The 18,844-nt window shown below is 42.5% G+C and overlaps 2 protein-coding genes across 2 annotated transcripts in view; both read right to left on the bottom strand.

Moving 5' to 3' along the window:
• Positions 1 to 560: 560 nt before the first annotated feature.
• LOC142898852 (mucin-5AC) lies at positions 561 to 4,563 on the bottom strand. The gene is made up of 11 exons (XM_076042103.1): positions 4,158 to 4,563; positions 4,049 to 4,079; positions 3,853 to 3,882; positions 3,604 to 3,775; positions 3,280 to 3,383; positions 2,973 to 3,144; positions 2,781 to 2,884; positions 2,231 to 2,411; positions 2,030 to 2,133; positions 1,365 to 1,536; positions 561 to 1,271 (listed from the first exon to the last, which is right to left on the bottom strand). Exons 1-11 carry the CDS (start codon positions 4,176 to 4,178, stop codon positions 1,151 to 1,153), a joined length of 1,212 nt encoding a protein of 403 aa, XP_075898218.1. The 5' UTR covers positions 4,179 to 4,563; the 3' UTR covers positions 561 to 1,150.
• A 3,056-nt stretch (positions 4,564 to 7,619) lies between these two features.
• The window catches only part of hspg2 (heparan sulfate proteoglycan 2), a 97,272-nt gene continuing 86,047 nt past the window's right edge, over positions 7,620 to 18,844 (bottom strand). Inside the window, exons 64-82 of the mRNA XM_076042408.1 lie at positions 18,697 to 18,813; positions 17,421 to 17,505; positions 17,148 to 17,292; positions 16,944 to 17,046; positions 16,751 to 16,860; positions 16,563 to 16,671; positions 15,865 to 15,963; positions 15,273 to 15,494; positions 14,857 to 15,101; positions 14,606 to 14,777; positions 14,179 to 14,301; positions 13,847 to 13,903; positions 12,046 to 12,121; positions 11,848 to 11,926; positions 11,431 to 11,478; positions 10,980 to 11,050; positions 10,804 to 10,887; positions 10,470 to 10,573; positions 7,620 to 10,037 (exon numbers count right to left, since the gene is read on the bottom strand). Of these exons, the coding sequence (XP_075898523.1) occupies positions 9,865 to 10,037; positions 10,470 to 10,573; positions 10,804 to 10,887; positions 10,980 to 11,050; positions 11,431 to 11,478; positions 11,848 to 11,926; positions 12,046 to 12,121; positions 13,847 to 13,903; positions 14,179 to 14,301; positions 14,606 to 14,777; positions 14,857 to 15,101; positions 15,273 to 15,494; positions 15,865 to 15,963; positions 16,563 to 16,671; positions 16,751 to 16,860; positions 16,944 to 17,046; positions 17,148 to 17,292; positions 17,421 to 17,505; positions 18,697 to 18,813 (2,222 nt within the window). The 3' untranslated portion in view covers positions 7,620 to 9,864. The remainder of the gene's footprint in view (positions 10,038 to 10,469; positions 10,574 to 10,803; positions 10,888 to 10,979; positions 11,051 to 11,430; positions 11,479 to 11,847; positions 11,927 to 12,045; positions 12,122 to 13,846; positions 13,904 to 14,178; positions 14,302 to 14,605; positions 14,778 to 14,856; positions 15,102 to 15,272; positions 15,495 to 15,864; positions 15,964 to 16,562; positions 16,672 to 16,750; positions 16,861 to 16,943; positions 17,047 to 17,147; positions 17,293 to 17,420; positions 17,506 to 18,696; positions 18,814 to 18,844) is intronic.

The following is an 18,844-nucleotide window of genomic DNA, read 5'->3' as shown; positions in this document are numbered from 1 at the left end:
CAAATCACGTCTACAGTCCTAAATAGTGTATAGTTAGTGCAGCAGAAGTCTTTGTTCTCCACAAAGTTGCTATTTTATCAAACATAGCTTGACATTTGGCTGCATAAACAAATATTTTGATTAGTCACTTTGGCAATAATAGAGTTTAATTAAGATTATTCAGTTTGTCATGACACGACAAACAAACATCCGAAATTTAATTCTTTGGGAAATAAAACAACACTGTCTCAAGGCCAAAGCCTTATAAAAGAATAGATATCCGGTTAAAACAGTTGGAAATATCAGAAGGACGACAGGCTTCATTTCAGTTGTCATGTTCAACAGAATGGTTTATTGGGCAACTATGACAAAAAAAACAAAAAAAAAAACAATTTTTAAACACTCTGTTTAGTCCGGGTTTCAATGATATTCATGCACAAAAAATCTCAATGCCAAAAATTAAATAAATATATGTATCACCTGTTTTGTTTTTAGATAAAACACCATCTTCCGACACTTGTAGTTAGGGGAGCCAGCAAGCTGAAGAAGGAGGCTGACAGGGGCATACCAGCCCTGTGGCGCTGCTGACAGCTACCGGAAGGCGTTCCATGCAACTGGTAGTTGTTGAAGCAGAAACTCCGGTGTGGGATGAGGATGGTGTGAGGCCATGGAAAATGACTTCACCGTCAGGCGCCTCAGGGCAGGTAGGCGGCAACTTCCTGGCACTGTTGACTGTGGGACAGGTGGAGGGAATACTTTGAGGGCATCTTCAGTCCCACCACCGTGTGTTCTGAGCAGGAAACAGAACTTGGGTGCTGGGTTGAGGACTTCCGCACTCCAAATTGGAGTGGTGGCTCCCATCTTATAAAGGGGGCGGGGGGAGGAATCAGTTTTCTGCTTTACAACTTCGGAAGTTGGATTATGTGCGACTCTGCCACTAAAAACCCATTCATACAATAGATAATGAAATTTTAATATATCTCCATTATAATGACTATAATACCTAAAAAAAAATGTCTGTGTTTGAACAAAACCCCAATAAGCAAAACTCTTGCAGGATAAGCTGTCTTCAACACAACACAATATAAGAAGGCACATATTTCACCTCGGCCGTCGTCTTTTGAACACGTTTAACACTTTACCACATGCACTCCTTAAGCTGTAGTAGGTGCTAATCAGTTGCTGCTGAGCAGAAAGCTAGAGGGCATGTGAAGCGGACTTTGTAGTCTTGACATTGCCTTCCACCGGGTTGCTCGGCATTGACGCAGGCAAAGCCACGAGAAGCATCGTATCTGCAAAATATTCAATACAAAAAAACTGGAACTAAATTTTTGTTTTGGTTGAATTTTTCTTTTTCTTTTTTAATTTTACTCTTCATCACTCACATTTGAAAGATGTCACCAGTTCTGTGTGCTGGGTTGCCAGATACAGTCATGGCTTCAATGGCCACAGGTTGAGAGCAGACCAGGGTTGGATGCAGCATCTGCAGGCGAACTACTGTCTCATAGTCCCCCTTTCCTGATGGGTTGTCCAAGTTGAACCATTGTGTCCTGCAACCTAGTACACAATCAAATACAGTCAGCAACACACTGAGTTTAAGGGACGGTTAATTGTTTCACATTCCAGTAAGGCATGGCCATTGACCATATATAAAAATGGACAGAGTCGTTGTGACGTCATCTGTTTGTTCAGATAAGAGAAAATGTAAATTTTTGCCTAACTGCTCAATTATTTTTTACTTGCAAATATGAACAACAAACAATTTTTAAATATGGAAATATATGGAAAAGACTTTCGGGCTGCTTTCCATATTGACAGCCAGTCAAAGTTGGTCGTTTTGCCACCAGCTTTGGCGGTTCCTGCTGGCCAAAGGAGGCACTGCATGTTTTTTTTTTTTAATTAACTATCGTGTTGGCATCCTTCTTGACACCCGAAGCACCATTAATCTTTTTATACAGTCAATAGACTCGACTGTATTGAGGTGTCGTGTAACTAATTAAGCTTAAGATATGTTTAATAGCAATACATAAAAATCTTTGTGGAAACTTACTCTGACAGAAATCTGATGGGCACGTCAGAATCACTTGATAATCCTCACATTGCTTATCCTCCTGATGTTCATTGATACAAGCAAGCCCAAAGGCAACATCATATCTGGAAAAAAAAAACAAAGAAAGAAAGAAAAGAAGCACTTTGAATAAAAGTATTTTTTTCTGATTCATACTTGTGTAATTACAGAATGACATCTCACGCCATGAAGGTGTCCCCGGTCTGCGAGGTTGCTATTCCACTTGGTGTCTGGGCTTCGATTCTGATTGGATTTCTGCACACTTGACCTGGGAAAGTCTTCAGCAGCTGAGGTATGGACTCCACGTCCCCCTCTCCTGACGGATCATCGCCATTCAGCCACAGTGTGCGGCACTCCTCTGACACTGATGACAGTGGCAAATGGTTATTTTGAAGAAGTCTGTTTTGTTACATTTTTTTCTGTTTTATAATGTGTGTTGGGCGCATCACACAACATAAAGTGCAAATTACAGACTTTAATCACAAAAGTCACATAATTCATGAATACAAAATAAGCAATAGGTGGCTATTTAGCAGCAGCTTTAGGGGTGTATGATGTGATGCTGCTACAACAGAGTGAACATTTGTGAAAAGTTCAGTGTGTAAAGTTTGTACAAAAAAACCCATAATATATAGCAGCACTTCATCGTACGGTTTACATTTTAACTTTATAAGTCAGAATCGACTAAAGCGTGCTTTGCTCAAACAAGCCATTCCCAGACACAGGTACACACCTTCACAGAACTCTTCTGGACATGTAAACCTGACCCTGTAATCGTCACATATCCCACCTTCCTGATCCGCGTTTACACATGAAAACCCATAGGTGGCATCATAGCTGCAACAAAGTGGAGAGATGGGTGAAGAGTCTGACCTGTTTTTTTTTTTTTTTTTTTTTTTCTAAATCTGATTGATGTTCATCTTACTTGAGAAAAGTATGTGAAGTGTTGGAGGCAGGCTGTCCAGAGACAGTCTGGGCCTCCACAGCTATTGGCTGAGGACAGATCCCCCCAGGGTACATGTTCAGAAGGTCACTGAGGAGCTCATAGTCTCCATTTCCTGTAGGGTCATCATGATCAAACCATCGTGTCTGGCATTCTGGAACGGAACATGGAATTAAAACATTATAGGTCCATTTTGGTTTGTGAAAAAAATGCAATTTTGTCAAGAACGTATGTTTGATGACAATAAAGACATTCAGTATTTACATATTTTTTATGTTGTTCCACTTACCTGAACAGAAGTGTCCTGTGCAGGTGAACTTTACTTTGAAATCTTCACACTGTCTCTGCTCCTGCTCTGAGTTGAGGCATAAAAGACCCTCTGATGCGCTGTAACTGTAAAATAACCATCAACAGCATCACTTCAGAGTTCAACACCAGGGTAAAATTTGTATTTTTTTCTTCATATTTCTGTTTCTTTCCAATGCTTCATCAGATATTTCACATAAAACCAAATCATTTAAATCAATATTTCCAATGTCAAGGTATAGAACAGTCCTTATTTACAATTCATTGCAGCTTCCTGCTATCAGTGATGTCAAAGTTAATTTATTACATGTGGAAAGTGTTTCTGGTGTGCTGCGACTTGATTCCGGAAACGGTCCGAGCCTCCATGTCCACGGGGTCGGAGCAAATCCTCGCCACATGCATCCTTGTCAAGTCTTTCAAGAGCTCCGAGTCGCCTTCTCCGGTCACGTCCGCCTCATCGAACCAGGCCGTCTCACAGGCTGCAAGAGAAGGTTGTCAGCCATCAATAGCACTTCATTTTAAATTAAATGATGAAGAAAAAGAATTCAGCACTTACTTTGTATTGCAGCTGCTAAAAAATGAATGTCTGAAAGAGAAAGAAAATTATCATTATGTACTTGGTCAGCTACTTTTGATTTTATTTAAAAAAAACAAAACAAATACCTTTTGTGCATCATTATTATTATTATTATTATTATTATTATTATTATTGTTATAAAAAAAATAAAAGTTAATAAAAATGAATGTATTACCCGTTGCAAGAAGACACCAAACAGCAAATTTCTGCAGGAAGAAAGTAAATCAGCCAGCAGTTGGACCGTAGAGAGAGACATGAATTGAAGTGTCTGAAAGTTAAATTACCTGAGCGGCCAACATGATCATATAGTCAGAAATTTCCTGATAATACAGGAAAATCCACAGCGCTCTGTCCTTTCTTCAGTCAGCAGTCTCCATGCATGGAGAATAACGTCTGAGAGGTTTGAAGATCCTGTGGTGCTCCAGGCCGCCGTCTCGGTGCTTCTCCTCCTCCCTCACAGGTTGACTCTGACACCGTCCCTCAGCAACAGCTCGACCTCTCCTCTCAAGAACTTCACGCCCTCTGGACTTTTACCTACAGAGTGAGTTTTCCTTAAACAATACAGGCGTGTCACAAAATACAGTATCACTGTTTCCATTCTGGCAGGATTACACCAAAATATTGACTTGCTCATCCTTGGCTTGGAGCGACGGGATCTGATATGTAGTTTATTACATTGATTTGTTCATTGGGGTCTCATTATTGACACTATGGTCGGTTGTCAATCTTTATTTAAAAAAACTTGTTGTAGGGTTCCATTTAACATATACATATACATATGTATATTGGATTTTAAATATGTCATTACTATTCACTATCACCTTAATGTTGTTTCTCCAAAACCAAAATTATTTTTAACTATTAAATTGTGTGTGCAGTTCACTATTTCAAGCCAAACCATAATTTATTGACCTGTAAGAAGGAGAACGGTAAGGCAGTGCACCTCAATTTTAATATTATTGTTTTATCGTTGCTTGACATACACATTTATTATTATTATTATTTTCAAATAACATTTTTGACATGGTTAATGCTGTTGACTTGAGATTTGGCTAAAAACAGAACAATTTTCAAAAGCCACCTGTGAAATATTATCTTCTTATTTCCCCTAGTGACACACTAGAAGTTATATTTCATAATGTCCCATTTTTTCAATGAGTGCCCTATATAGGATTAACAACTAAAAGAGAAGCATTTAGCGAGTAGACATCAATGAGTGTATGAATCAGCTGTCACATGTAAGAAGAAATGTTTTTTGCATACATTTAAATTCATGGTCCTATTTCCCAGTCCAGACTATGATTTGCCATGATTGTTGAATTTGTGATTAACACATACACTTGCCCAGGTCAACAGGTAGTGGTGTTATATTTGATACACACTTGAAATTAACACCTCATCCTAGTTTTCAGTACACAAGTATTTAATCGCAGTCCTCAAGGCATTTGAAAAAAAAGTGCTCAACTGGAAGTCAGACTTCCTCTGACTGACAACTCAGTTGGTTAATATATTAATGATCACGCCATTGGATTGATTGAGCAGCGGGTGCGCTGAATGGAACGTGGTTCAGAAGAGATTTGAATGTTCTGCGTGTCTCGTGCATTGACAAAATTGAAGACTTGAAGTCTGGGTCCCATTTGTTTAGAAAGGTCACAGCCTCGATCCAGCCTTTAGCATACAGTACTCTGGGCAGGTCTACCAGGTGTACACTGCATCTGCACTGTAAGAATGAAAGCTAATCTGCTTTAATAGACAATAGAGGTTCTATAGATAACAACTGAGGTGTTGACTAAGCAGCAATGCCCAAAGCGCTGCTGCAAAATGTCACTGAAATTAAAGTATTACATGACAGTGTGGTGTAGAATGACTGCTGTTTGCATGACACTGTGGCCAAATACACCTACAGGCAGGAGGAGATGCTTTTCTTCCACTTTGACTGTCACATAATAAGAGACTGTGATGGGAGGGTGAGCGAGTGGTATGACTTGTATTGACGATGTCAGAATTAGCTTTGACTAGATGGATTTGTGCATTCGCCATGTTGAGTTATTGGAAGAGAAGAGATGTAAATTTGTTTTAATTGTATTTATTGTTGACTTCTTGTACCGTACTTACCTTTTGGCCTTGTCGAGACCACAGAACACCCTTTCGTCACCGTCTAGGGACTAGAATCCAGGTAGTGGGGCTAGAATAGTGTTATTACTAAACAAATAAAGGTTAAAGGTTCAACAATCAATGGCTATATCTATTAAAAATATCATTGTAAAACTGAAAGAATTGAGTTGTATTTGGTAGTCTAAATTTGTTGACTCATAACCAAGAATGACATGTGTGAACTCCACCTCCTAAACAGAGATGCAGATGACGTTTTTGAATTGTGATGTATTTTTTAAATAATGTTTTAAATAATAATTATTGTTAGCATTTTTTTAATTTATTTTTTTTTAATGAAAATGGACCAAAAGCAGCATGATGGTTACAGCCAGCTAAAAATTTTAAGGGGGTTGTTGATGCTGTTGGTTATTATCATAACAATAATTATTATAAAATGACATGAACATTCACCGGCCACATGATGAGGAGATAACTAATCAGCCAATCAAATGGCATATTTTGACATACAGACGTGGTGAAGACGATTCAAAGCAAGCATCACAAAGGAAGAAAAGCAAGAGTGTATCACCAACTGATTTACTGCGATTTTCACACTGGCACAACCAGCACCAGAGGACAGAGGAAGGTCCCGAAGAGAGAAAAAAATAATAACCAGTGCGCGGCAGACAGAGGAGAATGGGCAGACTGGTTGGAGACCATGGAAACTCTCGAAGCAGTGGACGCTCACTGGCCACTTTATTAGGTACCCAGTATTAGTAAGATGTATGTAATAAACCCCAGGTGTACAAGAGTGATAGTGTTTATCTCAGGTGAAGAAAACGTGGAAGCTCCTCAGTGCAAAGTCGTGAGTTTTCAGCGATGAACAATGGCGCACAGTGACTTTCCCTTACATAAAGTCCTTTGTGTGGCGTGCGTGTCTGTATTGTGTGCATGCATGAAGGCCGAGCCCCCATAAACCCACCAAGCACATTGGCTTCCACTTTCATGTTCAGGTGACCCCTCCCACCAATGTGATTGCATAACAGAACCCTGCAGTCAGTCGCATTGTTCAGCGACAACCGCAGTTTATGAAATCATTGAACCTTCTCCATCATTTGAGCTGCTCCAGGAAAACCGATACACTATTTTGAAGAACCTCACACACGGTCACATACATGCAAAAACATTTGGAGTATGCGTTATAATGAGTCAACCTGGCTATTTTGAATGCATCACTGTTTCCAGAGGGTTGCTTTACGAAATTGATCTGTTTACATGGACACTTCACAGGAAAGGTTAGCTGTGCTTTACTTCTCCAGAATAAAGCTCTTCTCTCTGAAGATCAGAGCACTGCAGGTGAGACGCAACTGAGGCGAAGTGAGTTTTTGTATTAAATTGGCCACTTGGATTTGAGTGAGTGCAGCGATGCACAGGCCAGATGTAGCTGCTTCTAGGTACTTTGAGCTGTTGCCTTTTTATTTGGCAATTGACTTTTCTGTGCTCTCCTCCGGTGAGTGTACGTAGTTCATGCAAACACGCACTTGTGTGAGGCTAACATTGGTGTCTCATTTAAACACGTCGGAAAAAGTCAGAAAACCCCCTTTGTGCAGAACCAGCGGAACGTGAACGGTGAAGAAAGAGAACTCACAAGATTACAAATAGCACATGAATTTTCTTTTTAATTAAGAAACAACAGGGGCAGGGGGAAACATTGTTTCAACAGTGAAAATGGTTGTCAGGCCGTCCTGACATGGACAACGCTTCATCTGGTGGGATTGACTTTTTTTTTGAGTGAGTTTGTTTTTTTGCCAGTAGGAGGTGAACAAAGGGGGCGGGGAGGTCAATTCAAACATTTAAAAGTGCACCATTCATATTCTGCAAAAGTCATGAAATGACAGTGGCTGTCTCTTGACAACTGGGATGTTAATATACGGTGTGTATTTTGAAAGTCCGGTTACAGAGCAGGTGATGGAAATGAAGGCATCAAAGGGGGGGTCGCACACAGCCACAACACTTCTTCACCTTTTTGTCTGGATCCTAGAAAAAGCAATGGCCTGTTCCAGTTTGTGAATGGCTTAGCGGGCCAGTTTTGAAAAGTTAGAACTGCCACCGACTGGATGTTAGTCATCCACAGAACTCGCATGAGGAATTTCTGTAAAAGAATTTCAAGAGGAGGAAGGGGCAGGGGAGGGAAAATAACAAGGGGGTTGTGGGAGGCAATGCACAATAACCAGGAAGAATAAAGGGGCAAAGCAAGCAAGCGTGATTGCTCTAAAACAGCAGAGTTAAACCCTGAAACGATGGGCAATGGGGGAAGAGGGGAAAAACATAAAATAAATACAAAACAAAGTATAAGCCTAGAAGAAAGGATAGTGCTCATTTATGCGATATAACAAACATTCAAGCTTACAAAAGGCGGGAGGGGGAAGAGAAGTTTGCGGACCTCTACTTGCTGATGTGCTGTTCTGTTTTGTGTGAAGCGGACAGACAGTGGGCGAGCATGCTTGACTGAAGCGACGCTACCGATCACAGCAGCTAGCGAGAGGCTTCCTTCCGCTTGTGTTCCACGTCGGCCGAACACGAGCGGGAACTGAATCCTCATGCGCTCTAGCTTGTGCAGCCTACGCGGAAGGGGAGAGGCTAAAACAAAACAGGAAAGTCATAGCATGAACTAGTCACACACATTCACACACTCGCTCTTAGATCGTGATATCTATCTGACTGGCAGATAGTTTCAAACATCGGACATAAAAAAAAAAATCAAACTGTTTCCATTTTTTGTTGCTGTTGAGATCCACTCAATAAAAGAAATGTGTGAAGGCAACAAGAATGACGCTGTTATAAAGTCATCTACATATGAACAAAGGCGCCACCAGCTTTAACTTTCACTAAGTCTGTCAGTCAGTAATCCGATTGTGTAATCTGATTATGTTTTTGAATAGTAAAAAAAAACCCTTTTGCTACGACTACTTTGCTGCGTGTCCATGTCTGATTTTAGCACCAATGTTCTTGTTCTTGACAAAGAAAAAAAATACAGACACAGAAGACACAACAGCAATGTTGTTGACTGAAAAAAATAAAATCCAAAGGAAAGAAAAACAGCGGTTTGTGTTTTTCTTTCTCCTTTAGCTTGCGTTGGATGACCTGAGTTGAAGCTGCATGTGGTGGTGATGTTGGTGTGCGCTCCTCTCCCAAACTGTTCGTAAAAGACTGTAAAGCATGCTCGCACTCACAAAAGAAAAAAAAAAAAAGAGAAAACAAGAGAAAGGTTCCTCTACAGAAGAGAAGAAAGGAGGCCTAAACATATTCAAGTATTAATACAGTTAGGCCGGTGAAAAGCCCGGTACACACAGTATTAGAACCCAGAATAATCTGAAGGGAAGTAAGATAGCAGTCATGGTTAGTTTGCATGTTTTCCCCCACAAATATAATATATATATTCATATGTATATAAATAAAAATTCAGTGCTGTAAAAACATCTCCAACTCCATAGGATCTGACCCCTTGTAGAAGGCCTATGTGTTTTACTCTTCTCATGGCTAGAACTACTGCTGCAAGTATGTAAACCGAACCATTTCTCCTGTGTTAAGAGTCCTTCATTGAGAATGCAACACTGAGGAAAATTTGTTAATATGGTGTCATCATTTCACTTCTTTTCTTTTTTTTTTTTGGTTTTACTGCACACAGAGGAATAAAATCCCATTGTGTTGTGTTGTGTTGTGTTGTGTTGTCTTGTTTTGGTAGCAGCAAAGCACCAACGTTTGTGTCAACCTCTTCTGTGTGTAAGTCTCTCTGTGTCAATGTGTGTGTGTGTATGTGTGTGTGTGTGTCTGACATCACTCCGTAGTCTCTGTGGTGTTTGTGTGTGCGCGTGTGTGTATGAGTGCGCGTGGTGTCTATGAAGAGCACGGCTGCACGTTGACGCCGTGGGCTGAGTGGGTCTGCAGGTCGATGGCCTGAGCGGGCGGCTGCCCCGGCCGGCCGTTCATCAGCGTCAGGTTCCGCACGCAGCCCGTCATGCCCACCGAGAACTTCCCTCCCGTCATTCGAGCCATGTCAGGTGCCCCCCCTGTCGCAGCAGGAAGACAGGGAAAAACACAGTGGTAAGACTTTGTAATTACACATTATTAAGACTTTGTAATTACACATTATTAAGCATTAGTTCAGCATTAATAAACACTGAATGCATCATCTATAAATCACGTTTCTGACATGAATATTCATTAATATGTAGTTTATACACAGTAATAAAATCCATTGGAAAATAAATGTGTGAGTTTTTACAAGACATCTACTAACACATTCACTAACCATTAAGCATACCATTGATGAGCTTATTAATGAAGAGTAAAATATTTATAACTTTGTTTGGAAATGACATACAAATGAGTATTTATGTCTTAAAAATGATTTCTAAATGATGCATTAGTTATATATATTTATCATTTTATATATCTATTTTTTTTTTGATAAATCTTGCTTGGCGGGAAAGCTTCCTCACCGAGGTACAAGCTGCCGGAGGTGTTGACCATGCGGCTCCTGCCCTTGGACTGTCCATGCAGGGCGGCATCTCCGTCAATCTGTATGTAGCCGTCTTTCCCGGTCCTGCAAAGAAAAGAGGGGAAAGGATTAAAGGAGGCAAAAGAAATAAACTATTATTAAAATTTCGTTTTGCGTGCGAGGCATTCCAAACTGAACTGCTATGAGATGTTTCCTGAAAAGCAGCATGGACGGATGTCTAAACAACTGTCACCAAGACCTCGTTGTTAGCGATCCGTTTTTAAAAGTCTCCTTCAAGCTCCTCCTCTGGACTGAGTGTTATTTTCACTGCTTACCTGACCGCCGTGACCTTGTGCCACTGGCCATCATTGACAGTCTTTCGAGACATGATCTCAGCCTCTCCACTGCCCAACTGGTAGCTGCATGGAAACCATGAGGATTACTTCAACTACCACAACATTAAGGCCCCTACTTTGATACCAGTGCTCGGAGGTTCACAGGACTTGCGCACCTGAAGACAAGGTGTCCGTTGTGGAGTCCAAGGCTGATGAAGTCCTGGCCTCTGCCGTGTTGTCCAAGTTCCTGCAATTGAACGGGTTTAGTGCACAGAGGAAGAAGATGCGTGTCTGAATACCGTGAAATCCATGTATTGGTTAAGTTTGGTTTCTTCTCTTTGTTGCAGGACATTGTTACCTTAGACTCAAATGGTCCCATGACTAAAAATCTTAGTTTCATCGAGGTCAACTGTCACATATAGATTAATATGTACTTACATAATGAAAGGCTATCAATAAAACAAAGATACTGAGTAGACAGGGTTTTCAACACTGAAAACTGAATTGTGCAATAAAAAAAAAACACAACTTGGAAAATGGGAGGAGCTTGCTCGGCTGTACACGTTTGTATGAGAAGAGCACAATATGAAACATGCCACGTACAATAGAGTGTGTTTCAGTGGATACCTTTTTACTAGCATGCACCTTGCGCAAATGGCGAGCGCCATTGGTCTCCTGAGGAAAATGGGAGGGTGAGTTAGAGAAGCAACATGCATTAAATAAATTAGTGGCTCCAACCACAGCCAGGCTCGACATGCCCAGAGGAGTTACAGCCTCTGTCCCACTCGGAACAGTCGGCTCATGAGTGATTAACAGAAAAGGTAAAATGGAGGAAAACTGACTGACGTTCGAGTGGAAACTGGCTGAATGTTATCAGACATCCGCCTGCGCCAATTCAATGCGGGGGACAATGGAGGCAGTGGAGAGTGTTGGACTGCGGCAGCAGAGTTAGGCGAGGATGAGGTGAGGCTGTGAGTGTCAGGTTTAAAGATGTGGACGAAAGCAGGACTGGGTCTCCAGGGTGAGGACAGGAGGAGGACTCACCACTCCCTGCCACAGGATCAGACCCTCAGAGGAGTCGGTGTTGATCTCAAGCTCGATGGTCTCGGGGGAGTCAAAGGCACTGGACACAGAGGTAAATAAAGGAGGAATGGTAGATGAGGAAATTGAATGACTCAAAAGTCTTCATGGGACGTTTGGCCACACAATCTGTTACCATAGCTGTCAGAAAGCCACAGTTACCTTCTTGGGAAAACTGATTTTGGAAGAGCAATGTATCCGTCCATGTGGAAGTGAGCTGCATACTGATAGGGCGAATCTATAATAGATAAAAGGAAAAGTGCACAGTACAACATCAAAAACAACAAACACATGGGCTGCTGTGAACTTTTATCCTCAGTGTGAGTTTCCCTCCAGTGTTGAAAGTGCGGAAACAGTATTAGAAAAAGGGAGGAGAAAAAAAAGGTTTTCTTTCACTGTCCAGACTTTGTGAGCTGTATTTGTGAGTTTGTTTCTGGTAGTAAAGGCAGTTTGGATTTTAGTTTGGATCAGCACTCCACCACCCGGATGTGTTCGGACGTCTTCTGACCCTTTCCTTGGCTAGTAGCTCAATTACTAAAGTTAAATGTGGTGTAGTGACACCCATGTGTATCACCCATCTGTCTACTTTTGCTTGAATGCAAGAAACCTGACTACACTAGAGCAAAAAAAACAAAAACAAAAAAAAAAATCTAAGGAAAAATAGGTTTAGTGTGCAAATACGGAAACAAACAAATTAAATAATTTTAGAAATGACTGCATAAAGGCCAACTGTCAAACACTCACTAGTCTCTTTTTTTTAAACACATGGGCTATTTCAAGTTAACTGAGGTCTCTACAGCCTCATGTCAACCTGTGTGGAATGCAGTGCTCCAGCTTCACGTTTCAGGGCCAATATCAGAGCCACAGTGGAGCAGAAAGGGAACTGAGGCCTCACTGACACTGTGAGCACAAAACAAAAATAACTCCTTAGCAAAGGTCCCTTTTCCTTGGGTCCCACTTCTTGATCCAGTCTAAGTGGACACAGTTTGGTTTGTTTAAAACAGCCCAGGTGTGAAAACACCCTAGCAGGTTAGCTTCATGAGCTTCATGTCATTTGGGACTTAAAAGCTTTTAATCTGAAGGTCTCTAGTACAGTCAACAACTGTCATGAAAAAATAAAAATCAAGCTACAAATCTATGACAATTAGTGACCTAATGGCATCTATAACTTGCTAAGTCTTATGTAAAATGAATAAAGACACATTCAGTAAATGACCTTGAGAACCTCCACTAATATAGCAACCTAAAAACCAGATAAATCTAGAATACAAGAGAACTAGGCTACACGATGCAAACTCATGATAAAGTGCTCACACTGCAAGTCATTCTTCATTCCAGACACATTACACCCTGTCTGACCTTTTCACAACGATCAAACAGAACTCACCCTGTGGTCCATGCACACATACCACATCCCCTAAAGAATATGCATGAAGTTCACATCCAGCGCAACGTCACGGCGGGTTTTCCCACAGACACCTGAGTTGTTAGTAGAAGCGCAAACCCGGTACGTAGACGTCAAGTTCTGACGGTTTCAAAAAGCAAAGCAAGAGTGTTTTGGCATCTTCACGTTTTATACAGACAGGCGCTTTGAAGTAGACGGAAACTTAATAAGAGAACAAAAACAAGGGGAATTCCACACTGACTACAGGTTCGGAAACAGGAAGGAAAGCTCCTTGACCTCCCGACCGACCGGTCGACTGTGCCAACACCTTTTGATGCAGATGCAGAATTCCCCTCTCCCAACTCTCCAGTGGGGGCGAGGCCATCAGCAGATGGCTGAGCACAGATGCATGGGGTTGTTGTTGTTGTTGTTGTCGTGGTGGTGGACGGAACATGTGTTAGGTGCAGTGGTAGACAGTTTGGGTGGAGGTTGGACAGGAACGGAGAGCAGCTCCAGCTCGGAAAAAGGCCCCTGTTAGTCGCGGTCACGTCAGGCGGGCTGGATATTGAGATACTGTACCGTTGGCTTCGCTAGCTTCTGAATTCCACTGGGCGTCGGGTACGAACGAGACCTGGCCTGTGTGTGCAGGATATAGCCATGAGAGGGCAGGATTGAGACATGAGCCATCACTTTGGATTCAGCCCACCAGCGTGCAGTGCAAAGCCGGATGGAAAAAAAATATCTGATGCTGAGAGGACTTTGCACAATGCAGAGGATGTGGCTCACTTTCTGCAGCATGTACAGTTTTAGTCTAGAGGTGGCCTGTGTAGAAAGCTGCTGGAGAACTGGCTCTATTCAAAAAGTTGTTATGTTTTTTTTTTATATATATAGTTTAGACAGTCATAACTTACTTTCTTCACAGTTGAAGCCTGTGTAGCCTGCAGCGCACACACACAGTCCACCGACACAAATGCCTCCGTTCTGGCACTGCAGGTTGCTCTGGCACACCTCTTTCACCACCTCACAGCGCTCCCCTGGGGAGGGACACAGGCACTGATGAAGGGTCTGAGGTCACTCACATTAGTCAGTTTCATAAAAATGGAATTTAAAAAAACAGACACACACATATATATACACTACAATTCCAAAGTTTGGAGTTTTAGTTAATCAAATTCAATATTTCCAAAGGCATTTTGTAGTTGTGGGAAACAAATACATGAAGAAAATTCAGCTTAAGGTTGAGAACACACAAGTGTGGTGGAAAAAAATACATTTCATTTAGGTGCAACCAACCAATTCTGGGCTCTTCTTCAAAATAACGGAGGGAGACGAACTGACCTTCAAATCCGTCCTTGCACAGGCACTGATACTCATATTCAGCATTTGGCATGCAGTGACCACCATTGAGGCAGGGCCGGCGGTCACACGGGCTGCTGTCCACACACTTGCGGATGGATTTGCTCTCGGTGAAGCTGTAGGACAGATCCACCTTCTTGTTGTTGATGGACACCTGCGGAGTTGCGGCCAAATGTTTCAGAGCAAGCACTCAAAAATCGATAATAATTCCGATCTAGGAGCTGAGCTCTCACCTCTCCCACACAGCCCTTAAACATCTCGCTGACATTAGCCGGTTTGGGCAGGATGTCCATGTCTGGGACACCGCCCAGGTACATGGGTGTGTAGATATTGAGGCCCTGGGCCTTCCCTGGGGAAGCCATTCTCTCCACTGGGCCGTGATCAATCCTCAGGTGACCGGCCTTCTTGTTCCGCTCGGCTACAACTCTGTGCCACTGGCCCAGAGAGACAGGCTCGGGACTGAGGAGGATCGCCTGGCCTGAGAACAAAGGCCGACAGATTGAATTGTGACTGGAAATTGACCTCATAATAAACAGGGATTTGGCAAAGGGTAAACTTTCCCTCAAACCGGCGTCAACGGATTAGCAATCGGCGGAATGGAATCTGTTGTTCACGGAGGATCACTGGAATTCCCAGGCTCAACGGTTACCTGTTCCAAGTTCATATCGGAATTCCACGCGTCCATCCACCATGGAGATGGCCACAAAGTCCTCCACTTTCATTTTCTTCCCTCCACAGAAGAACATCAGGCCGTCTCTCTCCAGGGGCTTGAACTCCAGCTCAACTCGGAGGTCGTCGTGGATGTTTGTTAGGGGCGGATAGGCTATGTATGATTCCTCTCCATCGAATATTGGGGTGGTCACAAGTTCACCTGGTGAAGGCAAGCAAGGCGTGTCATGAAAAACAAATTTTGATAGAAATATAAAAGATATACAGGAAGACGTCACTGTCACTTCAACTTTGAAGTTAATGACAGGAGCAAAAGAAAATCAAGCAAGGCAAGTTTTTCATTTGAGATGCACATGGATTTTTCTATTCACTGATACTGGCTTGATTCGTCTCATTAGCGCAAGAAAAATGTCAAAAACAGTGTCAACGACTGCAGATCTGAAAAATGTTTTATTAAAGACAAAATGAAGTGCAAAAACTGTCACCACTGCTGCAATTTAACTTTTTTTTTTTTTTTTTAATTCTCCACAGAGGCAACGGATATCAATGGATGACTGTGGTTCAAGTCTTACCATCCATGCATTTATTTCCAAACTTGCCCAGATGGCAGCGGCAGTCGTAGCCCAGCCCACTGGGCCGGTTTATGCAGGTGGCGTCTGGTCCGCAGGCCTCTGCGGAGGTTCAGGTTACAAACACAGCAAGAACACTTGTTAGTTTTGATTATTATTATTATTATTGTTATTTGATGGACAGTAGGGATGCAACAAGATGTTGCTTCAACAATGAAACAGCAATATACAGTATATATTGTGACAATACAACTGTTGGCTTTCCTTGTGTGCTGAAGGTGTGCAGTAGTTGCTGTCTGGTTACTGTTTCCTCGTTTGTCTGTCACCTTTTCTGCTGTCACACCAGGTGACTAGCAAAAACCAAAGTGCTTCCATACGACAGATCTAAAAAATCACTGCAGCAGCCGCAATCGCATCAACTCTGTCTCTCGACTCCTCCTTGCCACTTCCTATGTCATCCATTTTCGACCGACTACAGCTGTATGAGCGAGGGTAACACAAAGGACGACTCCCTCTACTCTGATTTACTGCTGATTTACTGCTGCTGAACTAAAAAAAATAATGGTACACTTTTTGCCAGGAAGGTCGACCATCAAATTTTCACCACAACTTCAAGACACTTTTGTTGCTTCCAATTTAACAGCTTGGTTTTACCCCTGCAGACAGTGACAGCCAGTTTATGGAGATCAGGCAGTGTGTACCTGAGTGACAGTGGAGGGATGAGTGATGCTGGCAGTTGCTGCCCGTGAATCCTCTGGGGCAGCTGCACTTGTACAGGCTGCTCTCCGAGTCCTCGCAGGCTCCTCCGTTCTAAAAGACAACAAGGAAGAAATGAGGCATTTTGAACCGCTTGACATGACGATATGTGCAAGAATCTAAAGTAACTGACCTGGCAGGGTTGGTCTTTGCAGGTGGGGCAGCTTGTCACCCCCGTAGAGCTGCGATCCAGGTCTTTGAAGATCACTTCCTCTCCTTGGATGACCAGCTGACGAATGCAGCCTGCACCGAGGGATAAGCGGCATATTAAAACTTCCACCGCGGCGCTTCGACTGTGTGATGATTTAAACAGAGCAATGTCTTACCAACAAATCCCGTCTTAATGCCGGCGGTTTTGGCAAGAAGTGTGTAGTTGGGGTAACCACCCACATACAGCTCCTCGTTGAGGTCCAGCCCTTGGAACTTGCCCTAAATTAATTTAAAAAAAAAGAAGAAAACAGGTGCATTTTGTTGAACATATGAGAAAGAAACACTGACATGTAACCATGGGCTTTCGACGACCTCGGTACCTGAGAGCTGCCATTGATTGGCTCCCCACCATCCAAAATGATGTAGCCCACAGTGTGGTTGCGGTACAGCTCAACAGTGTGAAACTCTCCCAGCTTGATGGGGTTGGGGTCCCGGATGGTGGCCATGCCAGAGCCCACATCAAACCTACATCAATGGAGATTGAGTTTACTGGAGTGTTTAGTCGTGTTTTTTTTAATTAAGCTGAATTTGAAAGAAAAGCTGAATTTTATTTCTATAAGATGGAAGCGGGAGACAAAAGAGGTGCGACTGACCTGAACTCTAAGCGGCCGCCGACCAGTCCCAGTGAGACAAAGTCTGCTCCTGTGGTCCTTCTCTGTCCGTTGTAAAGGATCATACCTGACCACGGAACACAGAGGACGTTGTTGAAAGGACAGAATAGTGTTGGTTCTGCAGGGATATCCATCTTAACAACCAATTTTATTTCTTTAACAATTTATTGTAATTGTGTCTCTCTGTTTGCTTTCCTGAATTTGACCATTTTTTAACCTTAACAATCCCAATTTATCCTCAGAATCACCAATCATTGTCTGATCTCAGCCTAATCTCTGGAAGCAAAGTTTTTTAAAGCTTGTTGAGATGGACCCTGTTTGCACTGGAACAACACAGCTGGATGGAAAAGTGGCATGCTCTGCCGAGACAAGTCTGAAGGCAACCAAAGCTGGGATGAAACCTGGCCGCCATCCTATCTGGGCATCGATGGAATTCCAAGGCTAAACGGCCATTCCAGACTCACACTCCTCCTGTGTTCTGCCTTCACATGCCAGGAACACATGCTTTAGATAAGCTGCAGAGGCAGATGGCAGAGTGGGCCCATTCTCTCCTTTGCATCTATCGTCTTTTGACATCAAAAGAGTAGAGAGCATGAATGTGCAACAAAATCCTGATGGCAGAGGAGGGAGTCGCTCACAGTGTGTTTGTAATGCACATTTAAAAAGAAGGAAGTGTGCATTCAAATCATATGTGATTCATGAAGACAAACAGCCTGTCTTAAAGGAATGGAGCAAAAATACTTCACACATAATTGTTTATATTATCATTATTATTTGGTTATTTTTGGACTTTATACAAAAATGATAATGAAGAAACAGCCATAAAATATCAGCAGCTGAGAAGCTCAACGAAAAGTAAAATTAGATTTACATCCAAGCTCTTTTAGTGATGGCTGCCCAAAAGTGCTCTGGCAAACATAATGGAAAAGCCAGTCAGAGAACAAAGGCCATGCACCATCTCCTTCACAGTCATGAGCTGGATGCAGTTTGCAGAAGATCTGACGGAGTCAAAGACAGCCACAACACTCGATCACACTTGAGTTCCTGTGGCTCTCAAGCTCGGAGACTCACCAGCGTACAATATGAGACCTTCCCACCACGAGGGTGCGAGAAGGAGGTGTGGGAGCGAGGGAAGGGGACAAGAGACGCAAGAAAATTAAACGTGAGGAAATGAGACAAATAGTGCACACCCAACAGGACCAACGTTGAGCAAATTTCAAAGAACGCACGAGGGAGAGCAGCGCTGAGGTTAACTCACCATCGACATTATCGGGTCTGAAGTTGATCTTGATGCTGAAAGACTTGTAGGCATTTTTAATGGTGGGCAGGGTGAGGTAAGACAGGGGCTCCTGTGCAAAGTATGGCATCACCCTCTCTAAAAAATTACATATGAAAAGAAATTAGAC

Source organism: Nelusetta ayraudi, unplaced genomic scaffold (genome assembly GCF_046127955.1).
Source record: "Nelusetta ayraudi isolate G7.1 ecotype Tasmania unplaced genomic scaffold, CSIRO-AGI_Nayr_v1 ptg000070l, whole genome shotgun sequence".
Taxonomy (NCBI): Eukaryota; Metazoa; Chordata; class Actinopteri; order Tetraodontiformes; family Monacanthidae; genus Nelusetta; species Nelusetta ayraudi.
The sequence above is the reverse complement of the archived record's forward strand: the minus strand, read 5'-3'. Positions and strand labels throughout refer to the sequence as shown.

Excerpts from the sequence above, each read along its gene's own strand:
- LOC142898852 (XM_076042103.1), bottom strand. The coding sequence starts at position 4,178 with ATGATCATGTTGGCCGCTCAG. Across the intron at positions 3,145-3,279 it reads CACAGGACACTTCTGTTCAG|AATGCCAGACACGATGGTTT; the intron begins GTAAGTGGAACA and ends GTTCCGTTCCAG. Across the intron at positions 2,412-2,780 it reads TCCAGAAGAGTTCTGTGAAG|TGTCAGAGGAGTGCCGCACA; the intron begins GTGTGTACCTGT and ends CACTGTCATCAG.